The 14011-nt window shown below is 39.6% G+C and overlaps 1 protein-coding gene across 6 annotated transcripts in view; it reads right to left on the bottom strand.

Moving 5' to 3' along the window:
• Positions 1 to 2519: 2519 nt before the first annotated feature.
• LOC111946699 (leukocyte elastase inhibitor-like) overlaps positions 2520 to 14011 on the bottom strand; it is a 36488-nt gene continuing 24996 nt past the window's right edge. For 3 of the 6 annotated variants that reach the window (XM_023950437.1, XM_023950435.1, XM_023950438.1), the window contains 9 exons: positions 10806 to 10988; positions 8868 to 9014; positions 7341 to 7481; positions 7040 to 7157; positions 6734 to 6876; positions 5597 to 5674; positions 3512 to 3601; positions 3253 to 3433; positions 2520 to 3163 (listed from right to left, as the gene is read on the bottom strand). In XM_023950437.1, the coding sequence (XP_023806205.1) occupies positions 2937 to 3163; positions 3253 to 3433; positions 3512 to 3601; positions 5597 to 5674; positions 6734 to 6876; positions 7040 to 7157; positions 7341 to 7481; positions 8868 to 9014; positions 10806 to 10988 (1308 nt within the window). In that variant the 3' untranslated portion in view covers positions 2520 to 2936. Of the gene's footprint in view, positions 3164 to 3252; positions 3434 to 3511; positions 3602 to 5596; positions 5675 to 6733; positions 6877 to 7039; positions 7158 to 7340; positions 7482 to 8867; positions 9015 to 10805; positions 10989 to 11713; positions 11852 to 14011 lie in introns of all 6 variants that reach the window. The other 3 variants (XM_023950439.1, XM_023950436.1, XM_023950440.1) reach the window with 3 other exon arrangements.

Below are 14011 nucleotides of genomic sequence, written 5' to 3'. Positions count from 1 at the left end.
TTTTTTTTTGAATGCTGGTGTGCCGCTGGATTTTTGTCAAGGTTAAAGTGTGCCGTGGCTCAAAAAAGGTTGAAAAACACTGACCTAAAAGGCAAAGCTGGCTCTTTGAGCTACAAAGACCAAAAAAGACAAATAGAAATAAATATCTTTGTTCTTTCTTACCAAAGATTTATATAATTAGCACTTTTAATTAAGAGTAACTTTAAAATAAACAATAGCTACTGAAGGGTTGGATCCAGGGACGTGCACGTGATTCCAGGGGGTCAGAGGCTAAAACCCGGAAAGGGGATGGACACCTTTTTTTCTGGTTCTTTACACAATATTATTATTGTACATTGAACAATTAAATGTAAAATTTGAAAAAAATGTGCAAAAACAAAAAGAATATGGGAAATAACTTAAACAAATTACTAAAAATTGTGTTTTGGTGTTTTTCCATCTCACAATGGAGGACAAAGTGCATTTTGAAGTAATTCTTTATTAAAATCATGAATCAGAAGCAGATGAAAAATGTAATTTGAAGAAGCTTGTAGTCGTCATGTAGAAGCTACAATCAGCGGGCCACATGCTCCACATTTCAATCCATCTACTTGCAGACAAATAGACCCACGTACATCTTTGTGGCTGGATAGTTCCAGAGTGTTGCTCGCCAACTTTGTTGGGTAAAGAATCGGAGGAAAGCCTTTGTGGTGGATTGAGTTAATATCAGAAAGAAGGAACATGAGAAACTGGAAAAATACCAGGGGGACAGAGAAAAAATGGAGAAAGCTTTGAAATTGAAGGTGACTGGTGCACGTTATGTTGGAGAACTCGGGGTGGTAACCGCTAAACTGCAGCACAAAGACCTCAGACCTCTCAGTCCAGAAAAGCGCAGTGCTTTGATACTGCAGGACCCTCAAAGTCAAGTTAAAGTCCCACCATCTGTCACACACCTAAGTGTGCAAAATTTGCATTTGAGCTAAGCCTGGACGATAAACCGATTGAATGAATTATTTTCACATTTTTTGTTACGGCCGATTTCAAAAATACTAAATCGAGTTTTTGTGTGATGGCGCATTTTTGGCTCCCCAGAGCTTCCGTAGCGTTAGTTTCACACGGCCTTATGGCACGCAACAAACAACAACATCATAGCACACACAAAACAGCAAGCGACAGCATGGCTACCGGTGAGAGTGGGGAGTTTGTTCCCAAGAAAGGAATCAAATCCTTTGTTGTTTGGAACTGGTATGGGTTTGCTGCCACAGACGTGGAGGAAGAGAACCCACGCTGCAACATTTGCCTCAATCCTATCGCAGTCAAAGGCTCTCACTCGCGTGGCACGCGCTCATTCCTCTTACACACGCAGTGCCAAGACACACATACACATACCAGTACTCTTTCTACAATGCCTATATAGTAAGTTCATTAATTAGTTAATTATCACTGTTATTTGTCAATAAAGAATACTGCGATGTAATTATTACTTTTACCGATATTACACGAGGCACGTGTTATACCGGTAATACCAAAAACCGGTTTATTAATTTAATTAAAACCTTAGACCCCAGATATGAGCTGTATTTTTAATCCTTTAGAAAATGGTGCTACTCTCAAACTGAATATTTGTCTCCTTTTAGTCTAGACTACAAAGTGTGACTTAAAACACAGCTGGGACTTTAAGTAAGTAACCTTTTTATTTTGGACAAGTGAAAACAAGTGTAGAAAATCAAAATAAGAAAAAAAACAAGCCAAAATTTATATAAGACAAAATTATATAAACAACACAAGTCCAAAAGGGAGTGAGAAGGAGAAGAATCTTATACTTAACTTTGATTCCAAGAATGTGTTCATTTATTTATTATTCATCCCAGAAACGGGGGTTACATTTGTCTTGCCTTTGATTAAATAAAAGCAAATTTTGCTTTAAGTTATCTGCTGTTTGTACTTATTGCTTTCCTTAAGTAGGGCGGGGGGAGGGGGGGGGTCGGGGAAAAATCAGAAATCAAATAAAAAAAAAAAAACGCAGATTTTAATTTTAGGCCATATCGCCCAGCCCTAATTTGACCTATTACCTGTGGGAGCGGTGAGCTGCAGACCCAGCCGCGCTCAGGAACCGTTTGGTAATTTAACCGCCCAACCAAGCTCGATAGTCTTTGGTATGACTCGGCCTGGATTTGAACTCACAACCTTCTAGTCACTGGGTGGACACTCCACCACAAGGCCGCTCAAGCTCCAAAGTATTCAAAAAAACTGGTGAACTTCTCTCTTCTTTGGAAATGAGCCACAAGTAACTTATGTGACATCATTTAGCAATCGTTAAGCAACAGTGGCCTTTACAAAAACAGCTAGGCTGTTTCATAACTAGCATTAATTTCTATCTTGTTTGCCCACACACTAAAACCAGATTCAATCCCACATTTAATCTTCCATCTCACTGGTGGTTTTGCCATCAGAAACAGTTCACACTGTCACGGGGTAAGAAAGATTTCACCTTCATTTCTCACTCAAAATATTAAGCCCATAAGGCAAAAAACAAGACATTTCAGCAAACCACACACTTTAATTTCAGGTGTAAAAGAGTACATGACAGTGACACGGCAGCTGGCAAAAGTCTTTGCATACATTCATGTTTTTAATCCAGTTTACGATGCATGACGGTTCCAAGGAATTGCATAAAAGAGGCGTTTGTCATGTAATTCTGTGGTTTGGGTTGAGCAGAACAGTGCAAAGGATTATTATAGATGTGTGTAAAATGCAATAATCTTGACTAGATATAAGGAGATTAGGGTAGAAGAAAGCAGCAGGAATAATGATTCATCTTTACAATGAGACAGTGCAAAACATCAATCTGTAGTAAGGCACACAACAAAACTGGAGTGTTAAAGGATTCCTTCAACGTCACTAAGCCTCATACTCTGACGGTTGGAAAATGAAGATGTGGGTTGCTCAAGGGAACTTTACTGAGGGGAGCAGTAACGGCCCGCAAACAGAATGCTCATGGAGCTGTTGTGTCTGATGAAGAAGAGGAAGGGGTGGTCAGCGATGAAGGCAGCTGGCATCAGTGCACAGCGCAGCATCATGACCGCTGCGGTGGCAGCAGCCGCCTCTGTTCCCTCCTCGTTGACCTCCACAAAAGCCTTGTGGAAGACTTCTGACAGCACCAGGTCATTGGCTGGAGACATGCCTGAGGAAAAGGGCAGAAGATTCTCAGAGGATGAGCTTAAGGTACATATCAAGTTCCATCTCAGGTTCAGTGAAGCTCCAGCTACCCACCAGAGAAATCACACTTTGACATGTCGAAAGCGTCCGCCATGCCCATGCTGACCAGGACTTTCTTCATGTCATACTTCTGCTCCATCTTGAAGCGAGGGAAGCCCACCCTGACCTCCACCTCGTTCATCATGTCTGGGCGAGTCCACTCCATAAAGTTCTCGTAGGTCAGGGCCTTCTCCAGCTAGAAGGCAAACATCTGCTTTGTGCATGTTTTGCTGGGTTCTTGGTGAGTCCATGTGCAAATGCAGGCCAATCCTACCTTCTCCAGGCCGGTGGTGCTGTCCTCGATGTCAGTGGGCAGGAAGACCAGCATGCTTAGCTCCTTGTCTTTGTAGGGCATCTCAAGGATCTATTAAAAAGAGGGAAGAATTCCTGTAAGACATGTATTTAACTGAACTCAATGAAGCGGCAAGAAAGTCTAATCTTTTTATTTTTTTGAGACCCACTCCAATAAAAATTGTGTTTAACAAGTTCCTTTGGAATTGTTTTCATGATGGAGGACATATATTAAGAAAAGTAAGATTGAAGTTGCATCTCTGAGTATTTCTTCATTAAAATTGTTGTGAATAAGGTGCAGAGGAATTTCTGCAGTCTGAAAAAGATCGTATGTGTGACATTGAAAATATACCGGGCCGCCAGCTCCCTGCTCCGCTCCATTCTGATGCATCCACTTGCAAATAGATCCATGTTCATCGTTGTCTGAGCTGGAATCTGGATCTAAACTGTACGGCTGGATTTACAGATCCAGTATTTCTGTTGCACCGGTAATGTTGGATTGGAGGTGTGAGGGGCTGTAAGCTAGTGGGAGAGCGTGGAAACAGATGGATGATGGGAAGTAGGAGCAGGCATACTCTGTACCGCCAACAACTCAGAGGTGAATTTCTAATGAGATCCTGCTGCTCTTCAGAAACTATGTCTAAGAAAACAACTCTAGCAAAGTTTATAGAGTAAAATTGCTTTTGTTGAAAGTTCAAAGCAGCGGTGATATGACTACAACGGAGTTTTAGGGCCACGGTTAGGAAAAAAAGTTTCGAGAAAAAACTCGTCGTGTCGAGATAAAAGTCGAAATGAAGTTTCAAGATTAAAGTCGAAATGTTGCGCGAGAGAAGTGAAGCTGAGTCTTTCAGGAGTATTCAGTGTTATGGCTAATGTTAGTGAGCTAGTGGCTTTGTACTTCAGAGTTTACGACAGAGTTTTATGGCCACCAAAAAAAAAGTAAATTTAAGAGATTTTATCTCGTAAATTTATGAGAAAAAAATTCATCGATTAACAAGTGGAAAACACCGAAGTTGTCTGTTTATTGGAGCTTGAAGATGAAATATGTGGAGCCTTTTGTGAAGCTTTATTTCCGGATTATTATAGGTTTAAAACAAAGAGATTCTGAACCTTTTGGTGAGTCAAAATCAGATTATTTTCACTGGAGCCGGCTTTCCAGGGTTCAGTGTCAGTAAAGCGGAGTTTTATATGTAAAATAAGGAGCTCAGAGATACGTTTGGGTGTAGAGGACTGCTGCAGCCTTTATTTTCCTTTTCATTCACACAACCTGAAGTTCCTCTGTCACCTTATGTCATGAACCTGTCATCCGAACACCAATGCGGAAGTAAACAGTTACCTACGCCCCCTCCTGCAGATGAAGCGTCCCGCTTCATCATTAAAAAACAAAGATGAGTGAAAATAGTCTTTTATATTAGCATTAGAATGTCGAAAAAGGCAAAAAGGGCTCCTCAGACGGAAGCATCACACAAACAGAGAGATCTTGTCTTTGGTGGAGGAAGAAAAGATTCAAGCGAACAGCTGCAGGGACACCCGATGGCTTCATCGGGCTGCAAACCAACCATCAATAAAAAAAACTTTAATAAATTGTAAATCAAACAAATGAGCTTCCAGACATTTGGAACGTTATCAATAAACATTTAGCTGACCTGTTCAACAAAGTTTAGTCGGTCTGATCTGCTGCTGCGCGGCGTTCACCTGCTGCTCTGGATGCTCACTTCCACTTTAATCTCGTAAATTTAAGAGATTTTTTCTCATAAATTTACGAGTTTTTATCTCCTAAATTTACGAGATAAAATCTCTCTCGCGCAACATTGCAACTTTAATCTCGAAACTTTATTTCGCCTCTTATCTCGAAACGAGTTTTTTCTCGAAACTTTGTGACGAGAAAAAACTCGACACGTTGGCCAGAATTTTTTTCCTCACCGTGGCCCTAAAACTCTGTCGTATATGACACACAAAGGGCAGAAGAAAAGAAAAAAAGGAAGGTCTCTAATAATTTAAACAGTTTGAGTCGATGTAATACGTCCTTCTGACTGAAAAACAATAAGATTCTACATGACAGGGTTACCTGGCAGTTGATTTCAGGGATGTAGGTCAGAGGAAACTTGGATGTCCGGTACATCATTTTTACTGTCTTTTTAGCATTCTGAAAGCAAAAGAGAGAAACACAATGAAAACAGGCCCAATTAAGGGGTTTGGACCCACACCACCTTTCAATAAAAAAGAAGTCAAAGGTTTCTGAAATGAAAGTAGTGGCTAAATGTGGAGGATAAAACAAACAGGATATGATCTAAGAAAATATGATAATCTTAAGTGTTACTGTAAATTAGAGACTTGGGCTAAGAATCAGATCATAAAAGTTCCATACATTCTGTCACATACTGGGTCTTTTCTTCAATAGGAAATAACTTTTTTACTCAGAGTCCAATATTCTCACAATTTACCCACTGAATGTTAATAGGAGACACATCTGTATTCAAATGAATTGTAGCAGGAAAAACAGTGTCTTTGTCAGGCTCTTTATTTAAACTGAAGACTATTTTCATAATACATTGTTCACCTGTGAATGATCATCTTATTTAAAAAGCCAGAGATAAACCCTTTCCTCTGGTCTAGTTTGGGTAAATGTGTTTAAAAATGTTTTTAAACATTTTCACTAATTTTGTTATCATTACTCTTTTGCACCTATACATTCTCCTAAGATTTAAAAAGAGATGGAACTCAGATTTATTTCAATATTACCTTCAGTTCTGTCCACACTGCTCAATTAAATCAATTTATGCAGACAACTGGTTGACTATAAGAAAGAATTTGATAATAGAGCAAACAAAGCTAAAGGTTGGTCAGTACAAGCTTCAACCAAACAAAACTCAGAATATGTGTATATATGAATACTTGTAACTTTTTTTTCACCAAGATAGCTACTGAAACCCTAAGAATCTGGGTTTTGTATTGTAGTATTCCTGCTTTATGTCCACATAATACTTTGAGTGGACAGGATGATAATTTGTGCACAAACTTGTGCGCTCAAGATGCTGGTAAATTGCTCATTTGTGACCAACAAATACTTGTTTGTGGGCATAAATGATTAATTTGAGGGAAACATTTTTATTTGCTTATTTATTTTTTGAATGTCACATTCAGGGCTCCGTAGATTTTAAAACCACTCAGCTCCTCGTCAGTCTCCTGTCAGCTGCAGAGTTACCTTGTTCAGTCGGAAGTCAGCGTCACGAGTTTCCTGCGCATCAAACTTTTTGTTCCAGTTGCCTTTGAAATAGATGGCATTGACCAGCACAAGTCTGGTCAGGTTGTTCAAGGAACCCTCGGCGAGGATGTCTTTGATTTTACCTGAAAAACAAAACAGGTTAAGGCAGAGACACGGTTAGATCTGTATCAGATCTAATCAGATTACACTGCAGATCACTTCAAATGAGGATCATTTATGAAACTAAATGGACTTTGGAGTTGAGTGAAGCGTGTTTGTTCAGATGTTTTTAGGGTTGTAGACCACCTTGTGTCTGTTTCTCCACCCAGGTGTTGATGTTGAGCCTGGCAGCTTCAGAACCCTGCATGAAGTTCACCTTCTCCAGCTCTGCTTTGTAGTGCTTCCTGCTGTTTCCCAGGAACTCCTAAACAATAAAAGCCTTTGCGCTTTATTTTGTAGCTTTGCATTCTTTGAAAGAAAATTTCTATCAGTAACGCTGTGACCTGGTAAATTATTTAACAGGATGGATGACAAGACAAGGTTTTCATTCATCACATTTTCTCCTCTGCTTCTACTGTTTACAAAAAAGCCAGTTTGTCAAACACACCTCGACGAACTGGTAGGTCTGCTCTCCAAAAAGCCTGTTAGCTACACTCAGAGCGTAACTGGCCTTAGGCTTGTTGAGCTGGCCCAGCAGCTCAGCAAAGCTAGCATGGACCTGATCCTGGGAATCCCGGAGTTTCAGGCTCTGTGGAGATAAATAAACCACAGATGTGAGAAAATCTGTTCTGATGGACTTTCACTGCAGGTTAGATTTTAGTCCAGAAATCTTTAAACAAGGAAGAAAAAAAATGTTAGTAATTCATTTGGTCAAAAATGGGAAGACAATTCATGAAACTTGAGGTGTTTGTTTTTACAAATCATATAAAACACTTAACACAAAAACATACATCATATAAAAGCAGGAAAAAGAAATCCATAAACCAAACCTGTGTGGTCAACTTTTACAGAAGCTGACCCACAGGCTGTCCCTCCACCACGCTGTTAGTACGTATATAAAAAAAAAAGAGTTCATCTTTTTAAATGACATCATTGTGTTGCAGAACTAAAATGTTTTGTTGACAGAATTAAAAAAATAAAAATGAGAGAGTTCCCTGCAGGTTTCAGGTTTCATCAAGTGTCAAAAGGTTAAAAAAAAATTCAGCAACACATTCCTCTGGTTTGTGAAATCCTGTGTGACTTACAGGTGGACGCCACAGATAACGCTATCTAAAAAATCCTAATATATCTTAGATATAATTTTACTAATATAAGGCCTTATAAAGCATTCAATTGTCTCAATGAGTTAAAACTCCTGTCAGGATTTCCAGGATGCGTCATAAGGCTGGTCGTAAATCGCTTTAACCTCTGCTAGCTATGTTGTGGGAAAATGGGAAAGTGCTAATTCATAAAGAAATTGTTGGAAAATTGCAATCATTCATTGCGGTTAAAGCCGGTTCGTGGAACTGGTTATGAAGCAAACAGTTTGCTGAAAATCATTTAAACTTGGCGCGATGGGGATCAAAGAGGTCAAATCTCATGTGCAAACTAAAACATGGCAGACTGCAGATGTTTTGTTTCATTTTCTTTGTCCAATCATCTGGGGGCAAAAAAAAAAATCATTTAATGAAATTAAGATAAGCAGATCCTGATGTGACCCATAAGTACGGTCTTCCATTAGATTTGAGGCGTTCTTAAAAAATCCTTAAATGATGTTTTCCTATCGCCATTTTCCCTCATGGGTTGCCACAGCTTTCACTGATTCACACAGATTTGTAAGCAGGATGCCCTTCCTGACACAACCCTGCATTTTATCCAGGCTGGGGACCAGCACAGGGAGGCCTAGACTTGGGCTTCCCTTGTCGCTTCATAGTCAGGCAGTAGCACTAAGGGTCTTGCTTAAAGACCCACGCTGCATGAACTTCATCGAGCTGTAAATCTGAAAACAAAAGCTGCATCCATTTTTGTAATATAATACGAAATAGAAGCAAAACAGAAAAACGTCAAGTTCATTATCTCCACAGAACCCGGCACCGCCACCAGCCACACCACGAGTTAGTTCCACGCGCCCCCGTTAGCGTTTACTTTCTGCCACCTTCACTTGAGCTGGCAGACTGGCCTGGCCCTTCTGCTGCATCTGCATCATCTGCTGCGCTCCTTTAGCCTGCTGCTGCTGCTGCGGCTGCTGCTGCTGCTGCTGCCGTTGCTGCTGCTGCTTCCCTGCCTTTGAGAAGCAGAGAACCTGGGGGGTGCAGTTTACAGCCACCTGAATTAAACATTTCTTCCTTTCTTTGCTCCAAGAATCAGGTTGTGTGTATTTTATTTTAAAATCTATTTGATGTCTATGTTGCAAATATGCATAAAACCAATTTTTCTACTAATATAACCTTAATGTAGAATCAATATGGAAGAAAAAAAAGGTGAAATAAATTCAGGCATCGAGGGGTTAAAAGTACCAAACTAAAACCAACTTTGGAACTTTCCCTTCATTATTTCTGTTTTTTTAGCCATTCAGCCTGAGAAAAGCTTTTTCCATTATACCGGCACCCTGCAGGATAACAAAGCAGTGATGATGAGGAGGAATGGGTGAGCCGTCATTGATGCAGCCGGTAGTGAGGTCAGTTTATAGACAAAGTTTCTATTTATAACCTGACATACAGGAAAAAGCAAAACAAAAAACCTGCTTTACTGAAGTAGTTTACCTGGTTGAAGCAGAGAGACTGTGGGAAACTTTGATCAGACGCACACAGTCAGACATTTACACAAAAATGTCAACAACAAAAATCTATAAAACTATAAAACTATATTTCTACAAGACCCCAAAAGAAAACATACCCTATATTTTAATGCAAAAATTGAATAAAACAAATTTATAAAATGCTATTCTAGATCAAACATTAGTTTATTAAACAGTAGGCAGGTAGGTAGGTGGAGCCTCAAGTGAGAGTGGAACCTTTTCATTTGGACACAAAACCACAAAAACAGAAACTGGATCCTAAGATTATTAGAGCAAATATTTGGAAAAACAAGTGCAAACGTTGTAGCACCTCTGCTGTTCATGGATGCAGATCCAGATTTTTAAAGTTCTCTCAGAAAACCCCTCCCTGCCAAGGCTTCTGCTGAGCAGCACTTTATCAATTCAGCATTTATCGACAATTATTATCAATCATTTTACAGAAAAAATAAGAAAACTGGTATGAAAAATCAAAAGGTAACGTTTTTTTATAGTTTGCAAATCCCCATTACAATTTCTTTCATTATTTCTATCTTTTTATTAATTTATTTTAAATGTAAGGGCGTTTCTTACAGAATCAGAGAGGATTGTGGGTGTGGCACAAATCTCTTCCAAACAGTCGAACCCGACAGTTTGACTAAGCCAGGCGTGGCCTCACTTTGGCAAACATTGGATCAAATCCTGAATGCTCTCAGGTCAACTTTGATCTCAACAGCCGTTCTTAGAAACTCCTGTTTTATGGCTGCCATTAGCTTAACGACCAACGGAAACAAATGTCATTTGTTGAGGACCTTTAGATTGAAAAATCACCCATAAATCCTCCATAAGTACTGCTTTAACAAAGCCCAAAGGAGACAACTCTGCCAAATGGGTTCTGTTCTTTTCCCTAAAATCAGGGTTAATAGTTTAAATAAATAGGACTGCCGATCTGGAGGCATTCGATGAGTCAACTTTGAAACGGCTTATGGGGAAGTCGGGCTGCAGCCAGGTCTGCTACACATAACTGATAACATACACAGAATATGTCAGTGTAAGCAGCTTTTTATGGCTCACCCTGTTTTGCAATCTGGATCATGTTCCTGTAATAACCAACACAGAGAACGCATCATAAAAAATGCTGAGCGAGTGAACGCTCGCACTCCACTCACAGTTGACGTGGCATTATGATGCTTTGACGCCCAGCTAAGCTGCAGAGGCATGTAACATAAGTAAATGCATCACCAAGGGGTTTGGAAACCAAAATGTGAGCTAATGGAAGCAAAAAATAAGGGGGGGGGGGGGGGGGGCAGTGCGTGATACCTCAGTCATCTGTGAGGCTGTGGTTCCTCTGGCTCCCAGCATCACCATGGCTAGAGCGGAAGAGATGCTGAACGGAGAGTAGAACACGTTTGCCGTTTTGTCTTTGTTACTCAGCTGTTTGAACAAGTCCAGAGAGAAGTTGGTGTTGGCGCTGGAAACAGTGTTCAGGGAGGCCATGATTTCCTGCAAAAGAGACGAAAAAAAAAAAGTTTACCTCTTTTTTTAATCCTTTGAAACCGTTTTTGTTTATAGTTCGCTATAAGTTTGCTACAAAGGTTTTAAACCCAATTCTGCTATATTGCTGGGATTATTTACACCTCACCCGTTAGATTCTAATAGTAAAAAAAGATCAATTATATTATTTTATGTATTTTAAATAGATTTGTCCTCTTAGAGGCGTTAGAAACTAAAGGTTCTTAGACATCAAAGCACTGACTTTAATGTAACATTTACGACACAAATGAACCAAATACAAAAATGATTTTAAAATCTAATGTCTGAGACAATCACAAAATATTTATTAAAAAATTCAAGCTAAACAAACATCTGAGAAATAGATGTAAAAAAATAATAATAACTGAAGTTTAAAAAAAGGAAATAGTTTGTCAAAAAACAATAAAGAATAGTCAATCATCCAGTCAAATCCAAATAATCTTTATTTATGAAGCACTTTTCATGCCTTGCAACACCACGTGCTGCACGTCAGAATAAATATTCAAAAGCTAACCCTAACCCTAACCCTAACCCTATGAAGCCATTTTCAGAAAACTAAACAGTTTGCTGAAAATTATTTCAACTTGACGCGACAGGGATCAAGGAGGTCAAATCTCATGTGCAGACTAAAAAATGGCAGACTGCAGATGTTTTGTTTCATTTTTGCGCCCCCGTTAGCGTTCAGTTTCTGCCACCTTCACTTGAGCTGGCAGACTGGCCTGGCCCTTCTGCTGCATCTGCATCATCTGCTGCGCTCCTTTAGCCTGCTGCTGCTGCTGCTGCCGCTGCTGCTGTTGCTGCTGCTGCTTCCCTGCCTTTGAGAAGCAGAGAACCTGGGGGGTGCAGTTTACAGCCACCTGAATTAAACATTTCTTCCTTTCTTTGCTCCAAGAATCGGGTTGTGTGTATTTTATTTTAAAATCTATTTAATGTCTATGATGCAAATATGCATCAAACCAATTTTTTTACTTATATAACCTTAATGTAGAATCAATTTGAAAGAAAAAAAAGGTGAAATAAATTCAGGCATCGAGGGGTTAAAAGTACCAAACTAAAACCAACTTTGGAACTTTCCCTTCATTATTTCTGTATTTTTTAGCCATTCAGCCTGAGAAAGGCTTTTTCCATTATACCGGCACCCTGCAGGATAACAAAGCAGTGATGATGAGGAGGAATGGGTGAGCCGTCATTGATGCAGCCGGTAGTGAGGTCAGTTTACAGACAAAGTTTCTATTTATAACCTGACATACAGGAAAAAGCAAAACAAAAAACCTGCTTTACTGAAGTAGTTTACCTGGTTGAAGCAGAGAGACTGTGGGAAACTTTGATCAGACGCACACAGTCAGACATTTACACAAAAATGTCAACAACAAAAATCTATAAAACTATAAAACTATATTTCTACAAGACCCCAAAAGAAGAAAGATACCCAATATTTTAATGCAAACATTTAATTAAACTAATTTATAATTTCTATTTTCTATTGCACATTTTGCACCTTTGTAAAATTTTTGGTACTTGGTATATTGTATTCTTCAGTTTTGTGAAATTATTTTATTATTTCTGTGAAATTATTAACAATGCATGTCAGCACTGAATAGTGAGTGGCTTTTTTCATTTCATTGTTTACGCCTATGATGCAAATTGTACATGTGCACAGTGACAATAAAGGCATTCTATTCTATTCTATTCTAAAATGCTATACTAGATTAAACATTAGTTGATTGCACAGAAGGCAAAAAGGTGGAGCCTAAAATGAGAGTGGAACCTTTTTATTTGGACACAAAACCACAAAAATAGAAACTGGATCCTAAGATTTTTAGAGCAAATATTTGGAAAAACAAGTGCAAACGTTGTAGCACCTCTGCTGTTCATGGATGCAGATCCAGATTTTTAAAGTTCTCTCAGAAAACCCCTCCCTGCCAAGGCTTCTGCTGAGTAGCAGTTTATCAATTCAGCATTTATTGACAATTATTGCGGTGGCGCAGTGGTTAGCGCTCTTGCCTCACAGCAAGAAGGCCCCCGGTTCAAGTCTCGGCTGGGGGACATGAAAAACAGAACATCAATGGGGGACCTTTCTGTGTGGAGTTTGCATGTTCTCCCCGTGCATGCGTGGGTTTTCTCCGGGATCCCCGGCTTCCTCCCACTGTCCAAAAACATGGGTTCATTGGCAACTCTAAATTGTCCATAGGTGTGAGTGTGAGAGTAAATGAATGTGTAATTGAGGATATTCTACCCTGCAACAGACTGGCGACCAGTCCAGGGCATCCCTTGCCTACGCCCAAGTGGCCGGGATAGGCTCCGTCAACCCCGTGACCCCGAAAGGGAATAAACGGTTAAGAAGATGAATGATGAATATTATCAATCAGTTTGCAAATCCCCATTACAATTTATTTCAATATTTCTTTCTTTTTTATTAATTTATTTTAAATGTAAGGGCGTTTCTTACAGAATCAGAGAGGATTGTGGGTGTGGCACAAATCTCTTCCAAACAGTCGAAGCTGTTGAAAACATTGGATCAAATCCTGAATGCTCTCAGGTCAACTTTGATCTCAACAGCCGTTCTTAGAAACTCCTGTTTTATGGCTGCCATTAGCTTAACGACCAACGGAAACAAAAGTCATTTGTTGAGGACCTTTAGATTGAAAAATCACCCATAAATCCTCCATAAGTACTGCTTTAACAAAGCACAAAGGAGACAACTCTGCCAAATGGGTTCTGTTCTTTTCCTTAAAATCAGGGTTAATAGTTTAAATAAAAAGGACGGCCAATCTGGAGGCATTCGATGAGTCAACTTTGAAACGGCTTATGGGGAAGTCGGGCTGCAGCCAGGTCTGGTACACATAACTGATAACATACACAGAATATGTCAGTGTAAGCAGCTTTTTATGGCTCGCCCTGTTTTGCAATCTGGATCATGTTCCTGTAATAACCAACACAGAGAATGCATCATAAGAAATGCTGAGCGAGTGAATGCTCGCACTCCACTCACA

The sequence above is a fragment of the Oryzias latipes genome, chromosome 20 (genome assembly GCF_002234675.1).
Source record: "Oryzias latipes chromosome 20, ASM223467v1".
NCBI lineage: Eukaryota > Metazoa > Chordata > Actinopteri > Beloniformes > Adrianichthyidae > Oryzias > Oryzias latipes.
This window is presented reverse-complemented; position numbering and strand designations above follow the sequence as displayed.